We start from the raw sequence: 23052 nt of genomic DNA, 5'->3' as shown, positions 1-23052 counted from the left end.
CTCGGCAGGTTAATGTAATCTCATTTAACCAGTCTTTCTTTGATTGGTTGTGTTTCTGGATCTTCATTAAGGGAGTTTTGAGGAAGTAGTGCTGTGGCTCAAGTGGTAGAGCACTTGCCTTGAGCTGATGAGCACAGTGACAGTGCCCAAGCCCAGAGTTCAAGCCCTACAGCTGACAAAAAAGGAGTTTTGACCTGTGCCAAGAAGCCCTAGCATATCTCCTGTCCCTTCCTGTAGTATTTTCAGGTCTCTGCTTTTACCTCAAGGTCTTTGATCCATTTGGAATTGATACTGGCTCAGGGTGACATATAAGGATCTAACTTCAATTTTCTACATGTGTATAGCCAATTCTGCCAGCACAATTTGTTGAAGAGGCTTGTCTTTCTTCAAACTGAAACATTTGGCTCCCTTATCGAAGTTAGATGGCCATAGGTTTTTGGGTTCATTTCTGGGTTTTCGTTCTATTCCAGTGGCCCTCAGGCCGATTCCTGTGCCAGTACCAAGGTTTTTTTAAAAAAATGTATATGGTTTTTATTGTAAAAATACAGTAGAGAGGAGTTACAGTTACATGAGCAAGGTAATGAATACATTTCTTATCAAGCATTGTTGACTCCTCCTTCATTTTTCCCTTACCATCCTTTCCCTACAGCTTCATAATAGAGTTTGAACTTTGGTATTGATATTCCTCCATCACTATTCTTCCTGCTAAGGATAGTTTTTGCTATTAAGGGTCTTCTATCATTCCATATAAATTTTTGGATTGCTTCTATTTTGTTAAAGAATGTTGTGGGGATATTGATGGGTACTGCATTGAATTTGTAGATAGCTTTGGGCAGTATTGCCATTTTCACAATAATTCTCCCAACCTAGGATAATGGGAGGTTTATCCACTTCCTTAAATATACTTTAATTTCCTTTTTTAAGTTTTTGAAGTTTTCATCATAGAGGTCCTTGACATCTTTGGTTAAGCTTATTTCTAGATATTTATGTTATCAGAGGCCATTACAAAAGGAGTTGCTTTTTTGAAATTTCAACCTTTCTTCTTATTGTTGGCATTAGAAAAGCTACTGCTTTTTGTGGGTCAGTTTTATACCCCACTACTTTGCCAAAGTTTTGGATCATCTCAAGTAATTTGGGAAAGGAGTATATGAGTTTCTTTAAGTACAGGATCATGTCATCTGCAAAGAGGGAGAGTTCCCCACCCCCACCCCTGCAATGTCTCTTGCCTTATTGCTCTGTCTAGGAATTCCAATACAATATTGAAGAGGAGTGGAGAGAGTGGACATCCTTGTCTCATTCCTGATTTTAAAGGACATGTTTTTAACTTTTCACTATTAAGATGCTACTGGGAAGGTGGCTCAGTGGTGGAGCACTTGCCTTGCATGCATGAGGCCCTGGGTTCCATTCCTCAGCACCACATAAGCACAAAGAAAAAAGCCGGAAGTGGCTCTGTGGCTCAAGTGGTAGAGTGCTAGCCTTGAGCTGAAGAGCTGAGGGATGGCGCCCAGGCCCAGAGCCCAAGTCCCACGACTGGACCCCCCCAAAAAAAGAAAAGAAAAGAAAAAGAATAATGCTATTTTAGATGGCCTTTATTATATTGAGGAACATTCCATGCATTCTTAGTCCCTACAGAGCTTTCACCATAAAGGGGTGTTGGGTCTTCTCAAATGCTTTTTCTGCAACTATTGAAATGATCATGTGGTTCTTGTCCCTGATCCTATTGATCTGTTGAATTACATTAATTAACTTGCATATATTAAGCCAGCTTTGCATCCCTGAAATGAATCATGTTTGGTCATACTGCATGAAGTTTTTTTTTTTTTTAGATGTTGTAGTTGGTAGGCTAGAATTTTATTGAGAAGTTTTGCATCAATGTCATTATAGAGTTAGGTCTATAGTTATCTTTTTTTGATGGGTCCCTATCAGATTTTGGGATGAGGCCTCATAGAACGAGTTTGCTAGTGATCTTTCACTTTCAATTTCATTGAAGAATTTGAGGAGTATTGGAGTGCATTCTCCTTTGAAAGCTCTATAGAAGTCAGCTGTGAATCCATCTGGTTTTGGGCTTTTCTTGGGTGGGAGGTCTTTTATTGCCATTTCTATGTGTTGAACTATTTATAATTTTTTTTTAGTTTATATGAGGTTTTTAATTTACTTGTTTGTTTTTGGTGTTTGTTTTTGTTTTTTTGTGGGCTTGAACTCTGGGCATGTGTCCTGTCCTCAGCTCTTCAGCTCAAGGGGAGTGCCCTACCACTGGAGACACAAAGCCACTTCTGATTTTCTGGTGGTTAATTGAAGATAAGACTCTGCCTGGGCATGCTTTGAACCATTATTCTTGGATCTAAACCTCTTGAGTAGATATGATTTAAGACCTGAGCCATTGGCACCCAGCTAATATAAGTTTGTTTGTTTTTTCCTCTCAATAAGTTTTTTTAATTGTGAAAATACTGTACAGAGGGGTTACAATTACATGAGAAAGGTACTGAGTATGTTTCTCATCAAGCATTGTTGCCTCCTCCTTTGTTGCCCCATAGCATCCCTGCCCTCCCATTCCCTGCTTACCAAAGTTCCTTTTTTGACATAATGTCTTGCACATTTCATTGTTGCAATGGGTCCACCTGTATCCCTATTTAAACAATTTCTTTTTTCCCTTCCCCTCCACAAATTATACCAACATGAAATACAGTGAAAATAGGGATTATACCATGGGGGAGGGACATACAAAGCAACAAAGAAATCATCTTAGAAATATGTTAGAAACAATAGCAAGAAAGAAAAACCATTTGAGTCCTTATCTTGGGGTTCATTTCACCTAACATCAACTTATCTGACCTTTTCTGCTTGTCTCAGACATATACTAGTTATTGCAAATAAGGGAAAACATGGGACATATGTTTCTTCGGGCCTGGCTTATTTCACTTAATATAATTTTTGCCAAGTCTTTCTATTTCCTAATAAATGGGGCAATGTCATTCTTTCTGATGGAGGCATAAAATTCCATTGTGTATATATACCACATTTTCTTGATCCATTCATCTACTGAGGGGCATCTGGGTTGGTTCCATATTTTATCTATAGTAAATAATGCTGCAATAAACATAGTTGTGCTGGTAGCTTTAGTATGGTCTTGTTAGTGATGATTTGGGTAAATGCCCAAAAGTGGGATTGCTGGATCTTAGGGGAGCACTATGTAGAGTCTTTTGAGGAATCTCAATATTAATTTCCTGAGTGGATAAACAAGTTTATACTCCCACCAACAATGCAGTAGGGGTCCCTTTTGGCCACATCCCCTCCAGCAACTGTTGTTATTAGATTTCTTGATTATAGCCATTCTAACTGGGGTGAGGTGGTATCTCTGTGTTGTTTTGATTTGCCTGATGAACTTTGATACAAAACTTCTAACAAAATTTTGGCCAATACACTTCAACAATTCATCCAAAAAATCATACACCACGATCAAACAGGATTCATTTCAGGGATGCAAAGCTGGTTCTATATATGCAAATCAATTAATATAATTCAGCACATCAACAGAAGCAAGATTAAGAACCACATGGTTATCTCAATCAATGCAGAAAAAGCATTTGACAAGGTCCAACACCACTTTATGATGAAGGCTCTGGAAAAGCTAGGAATCCATGGAACATTCCTCAATACAATAAAGGTAATCAATGGCTTTTTTGTATGCCAACAATGAGAAAAGCATAGCTGAAATCAGGAAAGCAACTCCATTCATAATAGCCTCACAAAAAATGAAATACCTAGGAACTAACTTAACCAAAGAAATGAAAGACCTCTATGATGAAAACATTAAAAACCTGAAAAAGGAAATCAAAGCAGAACTTAGAAAGTGGAAAAATCTCCCATGCTCCTAGATGGGTAGGGTCAACATCATGAAAATGGCAATACTTCCCAAGGCTATCTACAAATTCAATGCAATACCTATCAATATTCCAAACTCATTCTTCAAGGAAATAGAAGAAGCAACACAAAAATTCATATAGAACAATAAAAGACCCCAAATATCGGGCTGGGAAGGTGGCTCAGTGGTAGAGCGCTTGCCTTGCAATGCATGAGGCCCTGGTTTCTATTCCCCAGCACCACATAAGCAAAAAGAAAAAAGCCGGCAGTGGTGCTGTGGCTCAAGTGGTAGAGCGCTAGCCTTGAGCTGAAGAGCTGAGGGATAGCACTCAGGCCCAGAGTTCAGGCCCCACAACTGGACCCAAAAAAAGACCCCAAATATCAAAAATGACCTTTAACAGAAAGAACAGTGCTGGAGCAATATCAATACCAAATTTCAAACTCTACTACAAAGACATAGGAATCAAAACAGCTGGTAGTGGTACAAGAACAGACCTCAGGACCAATGGAATAGAATTGAAAACCCAGAAATGAATCAACGGACCTACAGCCATCTAATCTCCGATTAAAATTAAATCCCCCAACAACAAATCCTCAAAGAAACAACTACACAATAAATAAGTGGGCTAAACACTTAAAGAGAAACTTCTCTGAAGAGGAAAGAAGGATGACCAATAGACATAAGCAGAAATGCTCAACCTCTCTAGCCATAAAAGAAATGCAAATCAAAACAACATTGACATACCACCTCACCCCAGTTAGAATGGCTATAATCAAGAACTCTAATAACAACAGATGCTGGAGGGGAGGTGGACAGAAGGGAACCTTACTACATTGTTGGTGGTAATGTAAACTTGTTCAACCACTTTGGAAAGTATTATGGAAGTTCCTGAAAAGATTCCACATAGAGCTCCCCTATGACCCAGCAATCTCACTTTTGGGCATTTACCCAAATGATCACAAACAAGGCCATACTAAAGCTACCAGCACAACTATGTTTATTGCAGCATTATTTACCATAGCTAAGATATGGAACCAACCCAGATGCCCCTCAGTAGATCAAGAAAATGTGGTATATATACACAATGGAATTTTATGCCTGCATCAGAAAGAATGACATTGCCCCATTTGTTAGGAAATGGAAATACTTGGCAAAAATTATATTAAGTGAAATAAGCCAGGCCAGAAGAAACATATGTCCCATGTTTTCCCTTATTTGCAATAACTAGTATATGTCTGAGACAAGCAGAAAAGGTCAGATAAGTTGATGTTAGGGAAATGAACCCTAAGATATGTATTCAAATGTTTGTTTTTCTTTCATGCAATTGTTTCTAACACATTTATAAGATGATTTCTTTGTTGCTTTGTATGTCCCTCCCCCACGGTATAACCCCTGCTTTCACTGTATTTGATGTTGGTATAATTTATGGAGCGGAAGAGAAATAACAAATCATTTAAATAGGGATACAGGTAGACTCCCTGTAACAATGAGTTGTACAAATCATTATGTTGAAAAGCAAACTTTACAGCTTTGGCGGAGGGGGGGTGTGTGGGTAGAGGGAGGTAGAGGAGGATTGGGGGGGGAGATGGGAAAGAATGGGAAGGGGAAACAAAGGAGGAGGCAACAATGCTTGATAAGAAATCTACTCATTATCTTGCCTATGTAATTGTAACCCCTGTATGGCATTTTCACAATAAAAAATAACATAATTTTTTTCCCAGTGTAATAAATTAATTTGTATCATTAATAATGCAAAATCAATTTTAATTATATATCAAGAAAATATGGTATATAATTGTATAAAGTTTAAATAATATAATTTTGATCTCTACTGAAATACAGCATTTATTTTTGAAGAATTTTCTTATTATTAGTTTACATTAAACTGTAAAGATTAGTACTAAAACAAAAACTACATTTTACATCATAAGTAATTTGATAGACTTAATTTTGTTTAAGGTGCTCTAGAAAAAAATTGCATTAAGTGAAGTAAGCTAGACTCAAAGAAATATACATCCCATGGTTTCCTTCACTTGCAATAATTAATATATGTCTAGGATCATTTTATCAGATGAGCAGAAAAGCTCAAAAGCTATGTACATATGACCATATAAGATAATGCCAAGTAAAATGATCCCCAAGATATGGACACAAGAGGTCTTTCTTCTTTTTGTTTTTAATGTACTATGTGATTCTTTTTGTTTCCTTTGTATGTTCTTCCCCCCTATGCTATATCATCTGTTATCACTTGACTTTGGTACCCTGCATCTTGTATATACATTTGTCTAATTTGAAGGAAGGGGAACGACAAAATGCTGAAACAAGGACACAGGATGACCCATTGCAACAATGATACCCACAAGACACTATATTGGAAATTAACTTTACAGCTTTGGGGGGGGGGAGAGTTAGAGAGGTGGGGTAGGGAAGAGATAGTGGGAGTACAACAAAGGAGGGGGTAATAATGCTGGATAAGAAATGTACTCATTACCTTACTCATGTAACTGTAAGCCCTCTGTTCAGCATGTTTACAATAAAATAAAAAAAATTTAAAAAGTCAAAGGTATTGTTAAATTACTTCCCCAATTTTTCCTGAGAAATTCTTGATATGAACTCCTGTGTACATAATTACCATGACTTTTTCATTTGAATTAGAAGGAAATATTCTTAAAACTCAAAAATACCAGTATGAGGCATTAAATTACAAATCTTGAAAACTCTGACTAATATAGGCTCAGGTGATATTTAGTTGCCCAGACTAAAATCTCCTCATGCCAATTCTCCACCAAGTATGAGAAATGAAGCTGAACTAATCTCTATCAATTTTTTTCCAGGAAGAACTGAATCCCATTATTGTCACCCCACCAATCCAAGCCACTGATCAGGACCGGAATATTCAACCACCATCAGACAGACCAGGCATCCTCTACTCCATCCTAGTTGGTTTGTATCTGCTAACATTTTACACTATCATATCACATTAAAAGTTTTCTCAAATTATAGGAAAAGCTTTTAGTAACAAGTGTTTAACACCGGAAATTATTATTACACAAACACTCACATAAATAATTAGAAATAACAATATAAACATGCTTCCTCTTCACAGTTAGTTTCCGTACTAATGTGTAGAAAATAAATTAAGATATTTTCATTAGAGGAAACAAAGAACAACAGGACATTTATTAGTATCTTTCTGTTTTCTTCATAGGAACTCATAAATTATCTATTAAGCATAATAATGGTATTTTAATTGGTTAGATACTATAAATATTTTTATAATATGTCTGAATTAAACAAGGGTTATTTTGGGGATGTGTAGGAGAAAGTAAAGAATTATGCTTAGCAAAAAGACACTTGATAGTTTATACCTGTGACTAATTTCTTCTTGAAAATCCAAATACATCCCTAATGCATATACTTCTAATTGTACAAAAAGAGAGAGATGAAGAGACTTTTGTTCTTCATCTTTAGTTTTGACTAAAATATGGGTATGGCTGCTTTGTATAGTTTATAAGCGTGGCAGAGAGCAGTGCATGGGACAGGGAACTGGGTTACAGGGTCAGACCATGAATCTGTGTCTGAAGAAAGCTGGTTTTGCAAGGGTGATTGGAAATACTTCAATGGCATTCAATGTTAGCCTCTAAGCTACTTTGTCCTATGCATATGTCCTGTGTGACTACATACTTATGTGACAATAGATGCCCACTAGATTCTATACTATTATATTATAGCAAATTCAGCAAGGCTTTCTGTAAAGTAAAACAAACAAAACAAAAAAACAAAGCAAGCAAAACTTTCTGTTGCAAAACTTTAATCTCCAGAAAAGCACATATATTGTTAGCCATTTGCATAAATGAGATAATTAAATTATTTAAAAGCTTGTACATACATAAGCTTCTTTCAATTTTATAGAGGTTTTGGGATAGATAAAAGAAAATAAGCATTGTTTGCTTCATTAATTGAAGACTCAAAATTATGTCAATCACTGTGCTTAATGCAGTAGAATAAAAATACTTAAAAAATAGCAGTAAATGTTTTATATTAAGGAAGGTAGAGTTTGTAACTAGAAAGAGTCAAAAACTTAATTTAATAACATACTTTTGGATGATAAACATATTGTCTACACCAAATGTTGTACAGGCTCCTTGGAAGGGAACACCAGTTATTCCCAAGGGTGTTGCTTGAGAGAGACATTTAATCAGAAGACTTGGGGTTTTTTGGTAGAAGATGTGAGTGACAGTTTTTCAATAGATGATTCAGCATGTTTGAAAGCCCCAGAACAAAATATTAAGAGTAGACTTTGGGAAGCATACTATTTAAAGGTGCTGGTACTGATTATTATTTTTGTTATTTTTAATTTTAAAATTACATTTTTTCAATAAATGATTATCTACTCTATGGAGTAGATATTCAGAGTAGTAGGACACTGAGTAAGAAACTGTTTTCCTAGCAGTGGGATATGTGATATATAATCAGTGTAACATAAATACAATATATTAACTCAGTGTTTCATGTACAAGTTAGAAGGTGTAAATTTGATAAGAAGAGAAACACCACAGAGTTTGGTGTGCAGGATTAAGTAGGATAATTGGTGTGTGTTTCCTTGAATCAGTAAGACATTGGCAAGTCTTTCAGAAACCAGAGGAGTTGATGCCCATTTCTGAGAGTGAGGTGAAGAGCCTCTATTTAGGCAGATAAAAATTTGAGCTTTTCTGAAACCTCAAGGAAGCGCATTGCACTGGAGATAAATGAATAAGGTAAAAGCAGAAAAAACAACAGAAACCATGACACGAGGAGCTACAAAGGCCAGTGGGTAATTTTTCTATTTTTGTCATTTACTCTGATTGAATTAAGGATCCAAATTTTCATCAGAAAAAAAATGACATGATGATGTTATGTCAAATCAAGCTACAAGCAGGAGATAATTGCTACTCCCCCAAATCAGCATAACCTCCTATTCTAACTTTGCTCTCTAGGTTTAGAGATGTTAGAACATCCTAGGTATTGAAAACATACACATGACAGTGTTCATGTGTAAATTATGACTTTAACCCAAACTAACTGTAATTTTCGAGGTATTGTTAGAGCTTCCTTGACCTCAAGTTACTCCCTTTAAAATACATTGACAAAATATATAGTTTTGTTTGGAGCATTTGATCTTATATACAACATTTGCTGTAAACAATATGTGTATCATCCAAACCTATGTTATTCAACTAATCCTTTTGAATCCTTCTAGCTACATTCTCCACCCTTCCTTAATGCGACATTTATTGCTTATTTATTAAAATATTATTATCCTACTACATAGGTCCTGTAGAAAAGTTAATTCTAAACAACTAGATGATACTGTTGTTATCAATATAAAGGAAACTAAAGCTTGTACTCTTCATTACAATAGACTGGCATGAATAGAAACACAGACAAAATACAAAACACACACTATCCATAGGATTTCCATACCTCTGCTTTCAGGGGTTTTTTTTTTTTGCCTAAATCCTTAACTTTCCTTAAATCCATTCTAATAACCTAGGACATATATGTGTTTCTCAGAGAAAACTCTCAGCTACAATGTAGAAAACTTCTCTCTTGCTTTTAGACACCATAGTTTCTGTTGATGAGATGAGAGGCTATGAATGTTGTCTGAAATGACAATTCAACGATGTCACTGGTCATACACCATTATTTCAATAGAATTATTGACATTGCAATTAAGCATCCTCTGCAATCAAGTGGTTCACTGTTACCTTGAGCCTTTTTTCCCCCTGCACTATGTGCCATAAGAGTTTCTGCAAACAATCAGTAAATGCACTGAGAGATCAACTTACATCAAATCTAAGGGGGAAGGATGAAATTTAAAAAAAATAAAGAAAGTGAATTTAACCTCAAAATTCTCTAAGACATCATTAGCTATACTCGCCTACATAAAATTCATACTTCAAAACAGAACAAAGAATAAATGTATGAATACATAATGGCACAACATATATAGATTACAAGTTAATTTAGATGTACACATCCAGGAAGTCAACAAAGTCCAGTGAGCATCAGCCCAAAGATATAAACCCCAGACATAGACTCACCAAACCTTCATATAATAAAAAAAATGTTGAAAGCAAGAAAAGTTGCACATTTTCATGGGCAATTGAACCTCAATAAAATTAGCACTTAGTTTTTCAGAAACACGGTGGATGTTGGCAAGCAGTTGCATGACGTGTTCAATGTGCTGAAAGAAAAGAAAGTCAGTGAGCAGAGCAGATCATTCCTTTCAAACGAAACACAGAAGCAATTCAATTGAGGAAGAAATTCAATGCAAAAGTTATCCTTTGTAATTATATGTATCTCTCTTGTCATACTATTTTAAGATTATCCTAGATATAACATTTTCATTGGTAAATATCTATTGTAATAGTCTATAAAATAAACCTACATGGAGGGGATGGGTAATAACTGGAACATAAATGGAGGAAGAAAGAGTTAGTAAATACAGTCATTATCTTCATAGTATGGTATGTAAAGATTAAACTCCATAAAATGAGAGTAAGGATAGGATGGGAGAAGATGAGGGGTTTTAAACAATGGAAGATATGACATTGATCAAGATATTTTATCCTCATAAAATGACTTCTAGAATTGAAATCCCTTTGTACAACTATGTATTAAAATTAAATATTTATAAAAATGATAGCTGCATATCATAGATCAGTTAGAGAATATTTAATTTGATTGTGTCATCCATTAATCATTCTTTAGTATCATCAAATATCTACACACATTTTATCATCATTTTCTCATAAGTGTTATTATTTTATAGGAATTTTTTTGGAATTTTGAAAGTGCAGGAAAGGGACTTAGGAATTACACAATATTCATTTCATTGTGATTAATCTTCCTCTGAAGTCAGTTTCAGTCTATGCCAGTTCCCTTTCTATTTACATATTCCCTATGATATAATATTGGCCATGAAATTATTTATTATATGAAATTTGGTTAAACATTTAATTAATTTATAATATATGGCATTTTTACCTGCACAAAATATAAAACAAGAATGTAATTTATAAGTCTCACTTCAATGCTCACTATAAACTGCATTGTGCTCTCCTTGGAATGAGTTTAAATGTTGCTTTTGTCCTTTGTATTTTCTGTAAGCAAATAAGAGAATTTGTTTATCCCTCTCAATATTATTTCATAATTAGTATATGCCTCTTTTGGAATGACATCACTGAGCACCAGAGACTACATAACTTAAACAATAACAGATTTATCTTCTCAAAATTTTATAGACAAGACACACAACGAGGAGGCAACAATGCTTGATAAAAAATGTACTGGTTACATTGCCCATGTAACTGTAACTCCTCTGTATGGTATTCTCACAATAAAAACAAAACAAAAAAATTATAGACAAGAAACCCAAGATCCAGGGCAGACATCTCTACTTCCTGAGTAGCTAGAATTCCAGTTGTGACCCACTAGTACATGGCTTTAACATCGTTTTGACCAGCACTTCTGTGTTTCTGTCTTTGTATATGGCTGAGAATCATTTGACTTTTTCTGTCATTGAACCCTTTGTTCATCCATAGTTAAGCATTTTTTGTCAATCATGGGGCTTGAACTCAGAGCCTGGGATCTGTCTCCGAGCTCTTTTGCTCAAGGCTAGTGCTCTGCCAATTTGAGCCATATTGCCACTTCCGTTTTTCTGCTAATTCGTTGTAGGTAAGACTCCCACAGACTTTTTCTGGCTTTGAACAGCAATCCTCGGATCTAAGCCTTCTGAGTAGCTAGGATTATAGGAGTGAGCCACTAGGGCCTGACACACAAACTATTTTGAATTCATCTTGGGTCTTTCTCCTTATGTAATTCATGAAAGATATCAGAGATATGGACCTCTTGTCCTTGATATAATTTGGAAATATTGCCCCAGTTACTCACATGAATTTATTTCATTTATATATCTTGTCATTCAATTTTGTACCATAATAAAATTTTTTATTCCTTATTTTTATTTTATTTTTCCTTATCTTTTTAATTATATATATTAGTAGTATGAGAGGGTTTCATTGTGAAATATCCATCCATTCACACAGTACACTTTGAACAAATTCACTTCTACAAATTATTGATTCTCTCTTTTAAAACATAATACAGAAAAAATAGAATTGAAGAGAATTTCTCTAGGAAGAAATCTATTTACTGTTACTACAATGCTACATTTATGAAATGCTACCCTGATACTAAGAATATTATCAAGACTATATTTGAATTTACTCTGGTTGGCATAATTAGCTAAACACTTATCTTCAAATAATCCTTCCAGATGGAGCAGAGTATGTTCATAGTTGTTTCCAGGCATCTAGATATGCGGTTTAAATTGCTAGTCATTATTTATTACTAGATATGTTGAAAAACACAAGCTATAATTAAGATTTATGCACCATTAAAATACAATTTTATAATCCAAATTCACTTTCACTTCACTTAATGTCTTTTCATATGAAAAAGTTCCAAATTAATTAAAGAGCTCTTTTAATAAAAAAACTCTGAAAATCATACAGACAAATATTTTCTATTTTCTTACTTAGAAGTTAATTAATTATATACCACATTTTGTCTGCTTTCCCTAGACTGCATAATTTTGAAATTTAATTTACTAATGAAAATGTAATTTTCTTTTTCAGTTAATGAAGGGAAATGGATGAAGCAGATACCCATATAACTTTTTATTCTCAATTATGAGCTGAAATCTCAATGTCTTTCAGGCACTCCTGAGGATTTCCCACGATTTTTCCACATGCACCCTAGGACTGCAGAACTCAATCTCTTGGAGCCCATAAACAGAGACTTCCATCAGAAATTTGATTTGGTTATTAAGGTAAATTAAACTAACATTGTATTTCCTTATATTTATGAAATGTTAAAGAAACATATGTGGCTACATTTATGTTTTAAGAATTAACATCAATGTGAAAATAAATTAATCATTTTTCAGGAAGACCAAGTTCAGTGAGGTGCCAGTGGTTCATGTATATAATCTTAACTACTGGTGGAGTTAATATCTGGAATATCATAATTCAAGGCCAGCCTGGGCAGAAAAGTCTGTGAGACTCTCTCTAAAACAATCAGCAAAATACTGGGTTTTTTGAAGTATGACTTAAGGCATAGAACAAAAGCTAATTCAGCCAGCTAATTTTGGTTAACAACAACAACAATAATAACAATAACTGATGAACAATATATAAATTAGTTAACAAGTTCTGTTAAGTACACTTTATTGTTAAGTATCAAGGTGACTTTAGTAGTACTAGTAAAAACAGTAATATCTCACGTGATTAAATATATGAAGCAAATATAGATAATATAATACAAATGTTCTGATCAAATATATGAAGTATATAGATAATATAATACATTCTATCTTGTAAAATTTATATTTTCACTAAATGGCAATGATTGTTTCAACAAAAAGTAAACAAGGATGACCTTTATGAAGTAGTACTTTATTTATATTATTTAATAATGGGTTATTTTCTTTTTTTATTAAGTTTTTTATTGTGAAAATACTGTACAAAGGGGTTACAGTTACATGAGCAAGGTAATGAGTACATTTCTTATCCAGCATTGTTGCCTCCTCCTTTGATTTTCCCCTACCATCCCTTCCCTCCCACCTCCTCATCTACCCCCCTCCACCCCCACCACCCATCCCTGCCTAAATTATAAAGTTCATTTTTCAACATAGTGTCTTGTACATCTCATTCTCCTTGTTGCAATGGGTCAATCTTTATCCCTATTTAAACAATTTGTTTTTTCCCTTCTCCTCCCCAAATTATACCAACATCAAATACAGTGAAAACAGGGGTTATACCTGGGGGAGGGACATACAAAGCAACAAAAAAAAATCACATGGTACCTTATAAATACCTTAGAAACAATAGCAAGGAAGAAAAAAAAACAATTGTGTCCCTATCTTGGAGTTCATTTCACTTAACATCATCTTATCTGACCTTTTCTGCTTGTCCCAGACATATACTAGTTATTGCAAATTAGGGAAAACATGGAACCTATGTTTCTTTGGGCCTGGCATACATCACTTAATATAATTTTATCCAAGTCTTTTTTTTTTTGTCAGTCATGGGGCTTGAACTCTGGGCAGTGCTCTACCACTTCAGCTACACCGCCACTTCTGGTTTTCTGGTGGTTTATTGGAGATAGGAGTCTCATGGTCTTTCCTGCCCGTGCTGGCTTTGAACCATGATCCTTGGATCTCAGCCTCCTGAGTAGCTAGGATTATACAGGCTTGAGCCATGAGTGCCCAAGTCTCTCCATTTTCTAACAAATGGGGCAATGCCATTCTTTCTGATGGAGGCATAAAATTCCATTGTGCATATATTCCACATTTTCCTTGATCCATTCATCTACTGAGGGGCATCTGGGTTGGTTTCATATCTTAGCTATGGTAAATAATGCTGCAATAAACGTAGTTGTGCTGGTAGCTTTAGTGTGGTCTTGTTTGTGATCACTTGGGTAAATGCCTAAAAGTGGGATTGCTGGGTCATAGAGGAGCTCTATGTGGAGTTTTTTGAGGAACCTCCATACTGCTTTCCAAAGTGGTTGAACAAGTTTACACTCCCACCAACTACGCAGTAAGGTTCCCTTCTGTCCACATCCTCTCCAGCATCTGTGGATATTAGAGTTCTTGATTATAGCCACTCTAACTGGGGTGAGGTGGTATCTCAATGTTGTTTTAATTTGCATTTCTTTTATGGCTAGGGAGGTTGAGCATTTCTTCATGTGTCTATTGGCAATCCTTCTTTCCTCTTCAGAGAAGTTTCTGTTTAAGTTTTTTGCTCACTTATTTATTGGGCAGTTGTTTCTTTGAGGATTTGTTGTTAGGGGATTTAATTTTTATTTCCTTAATGCTGCTGCTTTCTCAAAGGCAAACATGAAAAGTATCACTATTCCAGAGATTTTTAAATAAATATTTCATTACTTTCTTTATAACCCATGCTTTCACTGTATTTGATGTTGGTATAAACTGTGGAGGGGAAGGGAAAAAACAAATCATTTAAATAGGGATACAGGTGGGCCCATTGCCACAATGAGATGTACAAGTGGTTATGTTGAAAAACAAACTTTACAGCTTTGGGGGGAGGGGTAGATGGGACGGGATGGGAAGGGGAAACAAAGGAGGAGGCAACAATGCTTGATAAGAAATGTACTCATTACCTTGCGCATGTAATTGTAATCTCTCTGTATGGTATTTTCACAATTAAACAAAAAGATGATCATAGGCCCGGAAAAAATTTCAGATCTGGAAATTTTTAACTGGCATTTCATTCAGAGGGAGCAGGGGATTTTTTTTTTATCTTTTTCTATCTCTTTTTAATTTGACCCTTTTATACTAAAATAAATCCTTGCTAAAACAAAAACTTTAAATCCATGCTAAATATTTGGAACTTCAATTAAGATTTAATAAAACTAATATGTTATAATTAAATAATATATCCATGCCGTGGAAGACAAATCTTTGTCCAATTAATCCAGTGGGCTTCTTTGAGGTGAGAATTGAGTTTGGTTTTGAAGAAGACTGGGCACCTATTAATGGGATTGAAAGAAAGTCATCATAAGAATAGACAAGACAACAGCAAAATCATGGAATGAGTCAAGCAGATATTTCATGAGTTTTCTACTCTGTGCACACTAAATAATTAGCCATAGAAATGAACACTTATGATATCTTCTCTGTTTTACATTTAGAATAATTAAAGGAAGTGAAGTAAGAAATCTTCCTGAGCATATATGTTGTTTTCTGTATATTTCCCAAGATACCTTTACTCCAACTTATATAACATATGCTCATTTGTACAAAATTTGGAAGACAGAGCTAAAAGATCCTTGATGATTAAGAGGAGGTAAAAATGGTATTTGATATAGCATTATTTAAACAATGCTCTTCATAAGCATATGTAGTTGCTTAAAAATAGTTTAATTATCAGGCTAAGTTAACTATATATAAATACATTTAATTTAGCTTGAAATACTACTGTTTAGTACAACTGCCAGAAATATAGATCCCATGGTTTCCCTTATTTGCAATAACTAGTATGTGTCTGAGACAAAGAGAAACGGTCAGATTAAGTTGATATTAGGTGAAAAGAACCCCAGAAAGGACTCAGATGTTTTTTTCTTTCTTGCTATTGTTTCTAACATATTTATAAGATGATTTCTTTGTTGCTTTGTATGTCCCTTCCCCACGGTATAACCCCTGTTTTCACTGTATTTGATGTTGGTAATATTTTGGGAGGGGAAGGGAAAAAAAACTAATTGTTTAAATAGGGATACAGGTGGACCCATTGCAACAATGAGATGTACAAGACATTATGTGGAGAAACGAACTTTACAGCTTTGGCAGGAAGGGGAGGAGATGAGAAGGGATGGGAAGGGAAAACAAAGGCGGAGGCAACAATGCTTGATAAGAAATGTACTCGTTACCTAGCTCATGTAATTGTAACCCCTCTGTACAGTATTTTCACAACAAAATAAAAGAATTATTTTAAGTAGATTTTGTCCATGAAGTATATATATACCTATATATATATATATATACACACACACTCCATGAAGTGTATATATATATATATATATATATATATATATATATAGTGTGTGTGTGTGTGTGTGTGTGTGTGTGTGTGTAAGAGAGAGAGAGAGAGAGAGAGAGAGTCTTAAACAGGTAAGCCATAGATAAGACACCAAATGTTAACCAAGAAACACAAGAAAAATCCACCAAAGGAACTAAACACAGAAAAGGGACATTGGAATTAATCACAGGGTTGAGGGAGATTTTTGATGATTACCCCAAGCTAAGAAGTGTTATACTGAAAGAGTATGCCCAATTAAAGAAAGTAGGGGATATGTTTTATCATAAGAAAAAATAAAATAAAAGCATGAGGACATTACACACCCAAATTCAGTTAACAGGAAAGGAAGTTTGGATATGATATGGGCAGATAGAGGTGCTTTGGATTTCATTTAGCTAGGTTTGGGGAGCCATTCATAAAAGAGCCCCTGTTTTTGTATTTATATAAAATGACCATGCTTGAGATTAATCAGCATACATTGGCAATGTTCTTTTAATTTTTATGGGATTATATATAACTCAAAAATGAATAGTATCTACTGTCATCTAACTAGAGCATTATACTGCTTCTCTGTAAGGGAGTGAAAACATTTGTCAAATTTCTGCTTCCAAACTGCCTCATTTGAAGCCAACAAAATTGATCATTTGCCTTTACTATCAATGCCAGCTCTTGTGGCACACCTGTGTAAAGTATAGTTCAGTTCATCAATTACATAGGGAAAAAAAGTCAATTAGAAATAGAAACAGATAATTTCTTAAAATGATTTAATAACATTTTACGTTATTAATAGGAGTTTTTGCAGGCATTATTAGATTCAAATTGTGTATTTTGTGTGCAGTCACAGGGATAATAAGCAAAATATCAATCTGTAAGAATAATAATTGGTCACCTGCTTGAATAATAACTGTGTATTGTGGCATTGTTCAGGGACCCACTGAACCACTACAATCTAACAATCCTCCTCTGCAGTAAGTCTTTCAGTTCCTTCCCTTTTTCTTATTTTAATGATGTTTCATTTTTCACTCACCACAAAAGTTTTATTGGGCTTGATCCAAGTTTCAATTTTGAAAGCTGAGGGGGAAAAAAGTAAAACACAATCAAATATCTATTCCTAGACTTTGAAAAATAATTCTGCTTTAAAAAGCATCATGCACACTTAACAGCTGGTTACTGTCACGAATTAAAGATTAATCATCTTCACTTTTTTCTTAGTATTTCTGCCAGTGATTTAATGTACTGACAAGTAAAAATGTAAAGGTGAATCTAGGAAGACAAAGTTGGATAGTTTGCACATTGTAGCATATTAAAGGATTAAAAGACATAATTGGAAGACCAAAGGATGTTCCATTTCACCTCACAAACCTAACCTTCCATGAATAATTATCATTTGAGAATATTTAAAAACATGACAGAATTTATGAATGGGAATCATATATGGAAGTTGACACAGGACATTCATGTTTATGTCTGACTTTTTCTTCCTTCCTTCCTTCCTTCCTTCCTGCTTGCCTGCCTGCCTTCCTTCCTTCCTTCTTGCCTGCCTGCCTGCCTGCCTGCCTGCCTTCCTTCCTTCCTTCCTTTCTTCCTTCCTGCCTTCCTTCCTTCTTTCCTTCCTTCCTCCCTTCCTCCCTTCCTCCCTTCCTCCCTCCTTCCTTCCTTTTTTTGTGTACTGGCCCTGGGCCTTAAACTCAGGGCCTTCTTCTCTTGCTTAGATTTTCACTCAAGGCTGATGCTTTACCACTGAAGCCACACATCTATTTCTGGCTTTTTAAATTCTCAGATCTCAGCCTCTTGAGTAGCTTGCATTCCAGGCAGGAGCCATCTAGGTCCAGGTTACTTGTTATCTTTCAACAATCCCTTACCCTGTCACTCTTAAAACTTTCAGTTTGGATGATAAGACAAGTGATAATCACATGTAACCTTAACTATACACCAAAAATGCTGGCAAAGTAGAAATATAGAAGAACATTTGAGGTGCTAGATGGTATTGTGTTTCATTCACGTGTTACATCTGTAACAAAGCACAGATGATCTACTATCATTGCCACATTTTTAGTATTTTTAGAGAGCTATCAGTTTACACATAGGTAGTCCAGGCATCAAATACAAATCTACTTGTCTTCAATATTTAGGTAAATAAACAAGAAAAGTTTTAATAATTCCCTATCTCTCAGTTCCTTAAAGAATAATTACATTTTCACTTAAATCTATTTGACTAAAACTTTGATTAAACTTTAGCTGACCAGAGGTCAAACCAAAATTGCAAATATTATAACATAGTTCCTTTATTGTCATTCTGTTACTCAGAGACCCATTGGATGTCTAGCAGGCTGATCTTTAACTTGTTTTATTTCTAATTCATGGACCTACTATATCACATCCTAAGATTTTACAATTCACTGTGTACATTCGGTGTCCAGCCTTAATTAACTACTTAGTTCATCTTGTTATTTCCAGTCTTTTTTCCTTTGCAGATGCAGCCCCTCTTTCTGAACCAATTATACCTCCTTCTCCAGGTCAAAGGTTTAGTTAACAATGGTTTTTCAGCTTTTAAATAAAAGAGACTTGTTCTAGAAAAATCTTGCCCATGGGTGGGATCCTCTCTTTGCAGCCCATTTCTCTATGGTGGTCCACGGTGGCCCAGAGCATTTTACAACGAATTTGTGTGCTTACTTTCTCTTGATCTTTTCAGGTAGGAGAGTGCGTTATTGGTTTTATGCTATATCCTATGCTTAAATCTATCTCTACAGAACCCATAGAGGGTGTTCAGTAAATATCTGGAGTAATAATTTTCTTCTTGCCGAGTAAGTATTCTAAAACAGTTAAGGAATATTTGCATCTTCCCTACATAAAACAAATATAGTAAAAATATATGAACTTGGTCTCTAGCATCTTTGACTCGATTTAAAAATTCTGTGGTGAAATTCTCAATCATTTTCCACACTTGGATAAAAAGACTGATTTATGTTTCAGCATTGTGTCAGCCACTTAGGACTACATCCAAAAGGGATATGTAAGCCCTGCAGGCTTACACCTAAAATCCTAGGTACTCAGGTGGCTGAGATCTGAGGATCATTATTCAAAGCCAACCCTTGCAGAAGAGTTTTTGAGACTCTAACCTCCAATTACCCACCAAAAGCCAGAAGTAGAGCTATAGAAGTGGTAGAGTGCTGTTTTTGTTGTTTTTGTCAGTCATAGGGCTTGAACTCTGGGCCTAGGTGTTGTCCCTAAGCTCTTCAGCTCAAAGCGGGTGCTCTACCACTTGAGACACTTCTGATTTTCTGTTGGTTTATTGGAGATAAATGTTTCCCAGACTTTCCTGACCCGGCTGGCTTTGAACCACGATCCTTGGATCTCAGCGTCCTGAGTAGCTAGGATTACAGGCATGAGCCTCTGGCACCTGGTGTTAGAGTGCTAGTTTTAAACAAAAGAAACTCAGGAACAGCACCTAGCCTCCCCCACCCTCTGCACACACACACAATCTACATTACTTGTAAAGCCAGTATATATATTTGTAAGTTGTGGGGCCTGAACTCTGGGCCTGGGCGCTGTCTCTCAGCTCTTCAGCTCAAGGCTAGCGCTCTACCATTTGAGCCATAGCACAATTTCTGGCTTTTTTTCTGCTTATGTGGTGCTGAGGACTAGAACCCAGAACCTCATGCATGCAAGGCAAGCACTCTACCACTGAGCCACCTTCCCACCCACCCCCAAATATCTTTAAATGTAGGAAATAAATCAGAGAATGGAATTTAGTAAGTTTAAATATTGATGTTGATTTGAGAGTTACATCCCTAGAGTCAATAAAATGTGTAGCCTATGTTGGTGTGATGATGCCAATTACTCACTTACTTTCCAGAGTTTCCACAGAGGCCTCAATTCAATCAAATCAATCAAGTTCATGGCTAGTGCTAGTTTTTTTTAATTTATTTATTAGATTCTTTATGAGTGCTTATTAGACACTTTACATTTGTCTTGGTGTTAAAGAGACTGAAATATATACATATTCTCTCTCAAGGCAGGCATAGATAAATTTACCACGGTTTTCTGGCACATTTCCATTTGATATCTATAACTGTATTCCCAATTATTGGCTAGATAATTGATCATACTTTATTCATAGTTGTCAAATAAAAAATTCATGAAGCTTTGCAGTTTCTTTTTAAAAATGTCACACCTCCTACAACTTGATTTTTCTTCCAGTCGGTATAACAATTGGCTAGCAACCCAAGCTAAGCTGTCTTATTTTCTCACAAGTCTCTCTGTTCCTATTTGTCTCCATCTATATACTGTCCAGATTCTTCAAGAATTGGGTTTGTGTATTTCTTCAACTCCCTACATTCTCTACGGTTGCCTAGCTTGCATCTCATACAGTTGTGTCTCAAACCTCAGCTTCTTTTCCTTACCTCTCATTCATCTGCTCACCCTGCTCATTGGGAATCTTTATAACAACAACAGAAATCTATCAAACAGCTGCATATGGCTTTCCAGCAGAGGCTATGCCATGTGGAAAGATCACAGGTGCCAAAAATCAAACAGAGTAGACTGTCACACATCATCACTCATCCTTTCTCAAAATAAAGAAGAGATCGCATATGAAAATGAAAGAACCACTTAAATTCATTAAATCTGGTAAGAGGATTGTGAGACATATTTTCCCTCTGTTCTGTATGTATTGTGAATTTTGTAGCAAAGAACTACAGAGGTAGGAAGAGTGAAAACTTCCTTTTTGAAGAGATTAAACAAGAACCATCAGTGACCCAATGTAAGGACAAATCAAAACCAAAATTTCAGCATTTTTCCCAGCCAACAGAGACAAGGCACATGCATAGCAAACAAACTTTACAAATCTATGACTTCTTACAATTGTCTAGTTATGTACTCCTAGTCATATTCTTCTTGAATGAATGAAATATACAAACACTGCTTTCTCTTCAATTTGAGTTAGTTCAACAATATTACATATAGTAATTTACTTATGAACAATAGAAATTAATTTCCATATATTCTGATATTCTGAAAGAAGGCAACTACATATTTGAATTCTGGTGAAGTCTCTTCTGAGTTGTAAACTGCCAATTTCTCCATCTATAATGGGTAGAGAAAGTGAAAGAGCCAGCTGAGGTAACTGTTTATAAGGACCCTCATCTCATTCATAAACATGCGGCTCTCACAACCTATTCACTTCACACATCATCTTCCTATAATGCCATCACACTAAGATCACTAAGGAAACTGGAAGTCATCTGTTTATTATTTTTTTGTTTTTTTCCTTTGTTTAATTAAGTAATTAATTTTTATTGTGAAAATACCAATCTATTTATTATTGAGAAAATCATCCTATCCAAAATTTTAGGCAGGAGAAAAAAAACACCTGCATGGATTTCTGAATAAATCATAGCTTTTCTGGAACCCACTGATCTATTTGAATCAGCAGCAATGTCCATCTTATTTTTTTTTTCTGATGGCACCGTGGTTTGCACAGTTGCTACATTGCTGAGGTACCTCTGAACCATGCCTCTAATCCTGTTTACCACTACTTATTTTTAGAATCAGTTATTGGTTCTCATATGGACATGTGTGTGAGCCTTGGTATGTGTATAGTAGACATCTCATCACTGCAAGCATCATAGATGTAGACTAACAGGCCCAGCTTCTCCATAGAGATGAACTTTCATGGGCTTATCCACCCAGGCAGTTCTGAAATCTCAATCTTCCATCCTTAGCATCCCACATACCTTGTCACGTGATCTCAACTATAGGCCTCAAGCTGGGTTAAAATGGGGGTTTCACAGCTTTGTTGTCTAGGCCCACATAGTAGCTAAGCTTACAGACATGAGACACTGGAGTCTGGCTTGTTCAAACAATTCTTCTGTTTTTTATTTTAAGTAAGTAACTACATAAAGCATTATTTTGTTTCTTTGTATAAAAAGCTACCCTTTTATTTTCTTCCAGCATATTCTAAAACTTCTAATAGGCTGAATGAATAAGCTCTTATGTCAATTAAATAAATTAATATACAAGGGAAGAATGGATAGTGTCCTCTTTTTCATGCCACTATGCACTCAGTGGCATTACTTAGATCAGAAATACAATGCAGCTTATGAGTAAAGAGGCTGTGCAATTGTAGATGCTGACATGCAGAAATGACATTTTACTTGGCCACCCTCCTTTTTCCTAAGGCTGCCTGCAACTGCTTGAAATATAATGCCAATTTATCCAGTGTCATCACAGTACCTTGATTTGGGCCAAGCCATATGTCTTGAAGGTCAATGAAAGAACACATTAGCAAGTTAATATCTTGTAAAATGCCCAAATTAAACCCACCTTTGAGGTAGTTTTTGACAAAACTCCGTTTTCCACTACACACACACACACACACACACACACACACACACACACACACACACACACACACACACATACACCAGATTGAATCTAATTTATTTCAGAAATGTTCCCAGGTGTTCTTTTGTCACAAGCTTCTTGGTTGATGCATGAAAAATATGTAGGCAATCAGCTCTATTTTGCTTCTTCACAAGAACAACTACA

General features: G+C 35.5%; 1 protein-coding gene across 14 annotated transcripts in view; it reads left to right on the top strand.

Annotated features, from left to right (window-relative positions):
• Pcdh15 (protocadherin-related 15) overlaps window positions 1–23052 on the top strand; it is a 453622-nt gene that overhangs the window by 214950 nt on the left and 215620 nt on the right. For all 14 annotated transcript variants that reach the window (XM_013017079.1, XM_013017081.1, XM_013017082.1 and 11 more), the window contains 2 exons: window positions 6697–6805; window positions 12625–12737. In XM_013017079.1, coding sequence (XP_012872533.1) covers window positions 6697–6805; window positions 12625–12737 — 222 coding nt within the window. The remainder of the gene's footprint in view (window positions 1–6696; window positions 6806–12624; window positions 12738–23052) is intronic.

This window comes from Dipodomys ordii, unplaced genomic scaffold (genome assembly GCF_000151885.1).
Source record: "Dipodomys ordii isolate 6190 unplaced genomic scaffold, Dord_2.0 Scaffold34, whole genome shotgun sequence".
Classification (NCBI taxonomy): domain Eukaryota; kingdom Metazoa; phylum Chordata; class Mammalia; order Rodentia; family Heteromyidae; genus Dipodomys; species Dipodomys ordii.
This window is presented reverse-complemented; position numbering and strand designations above follow the sequence as displayed.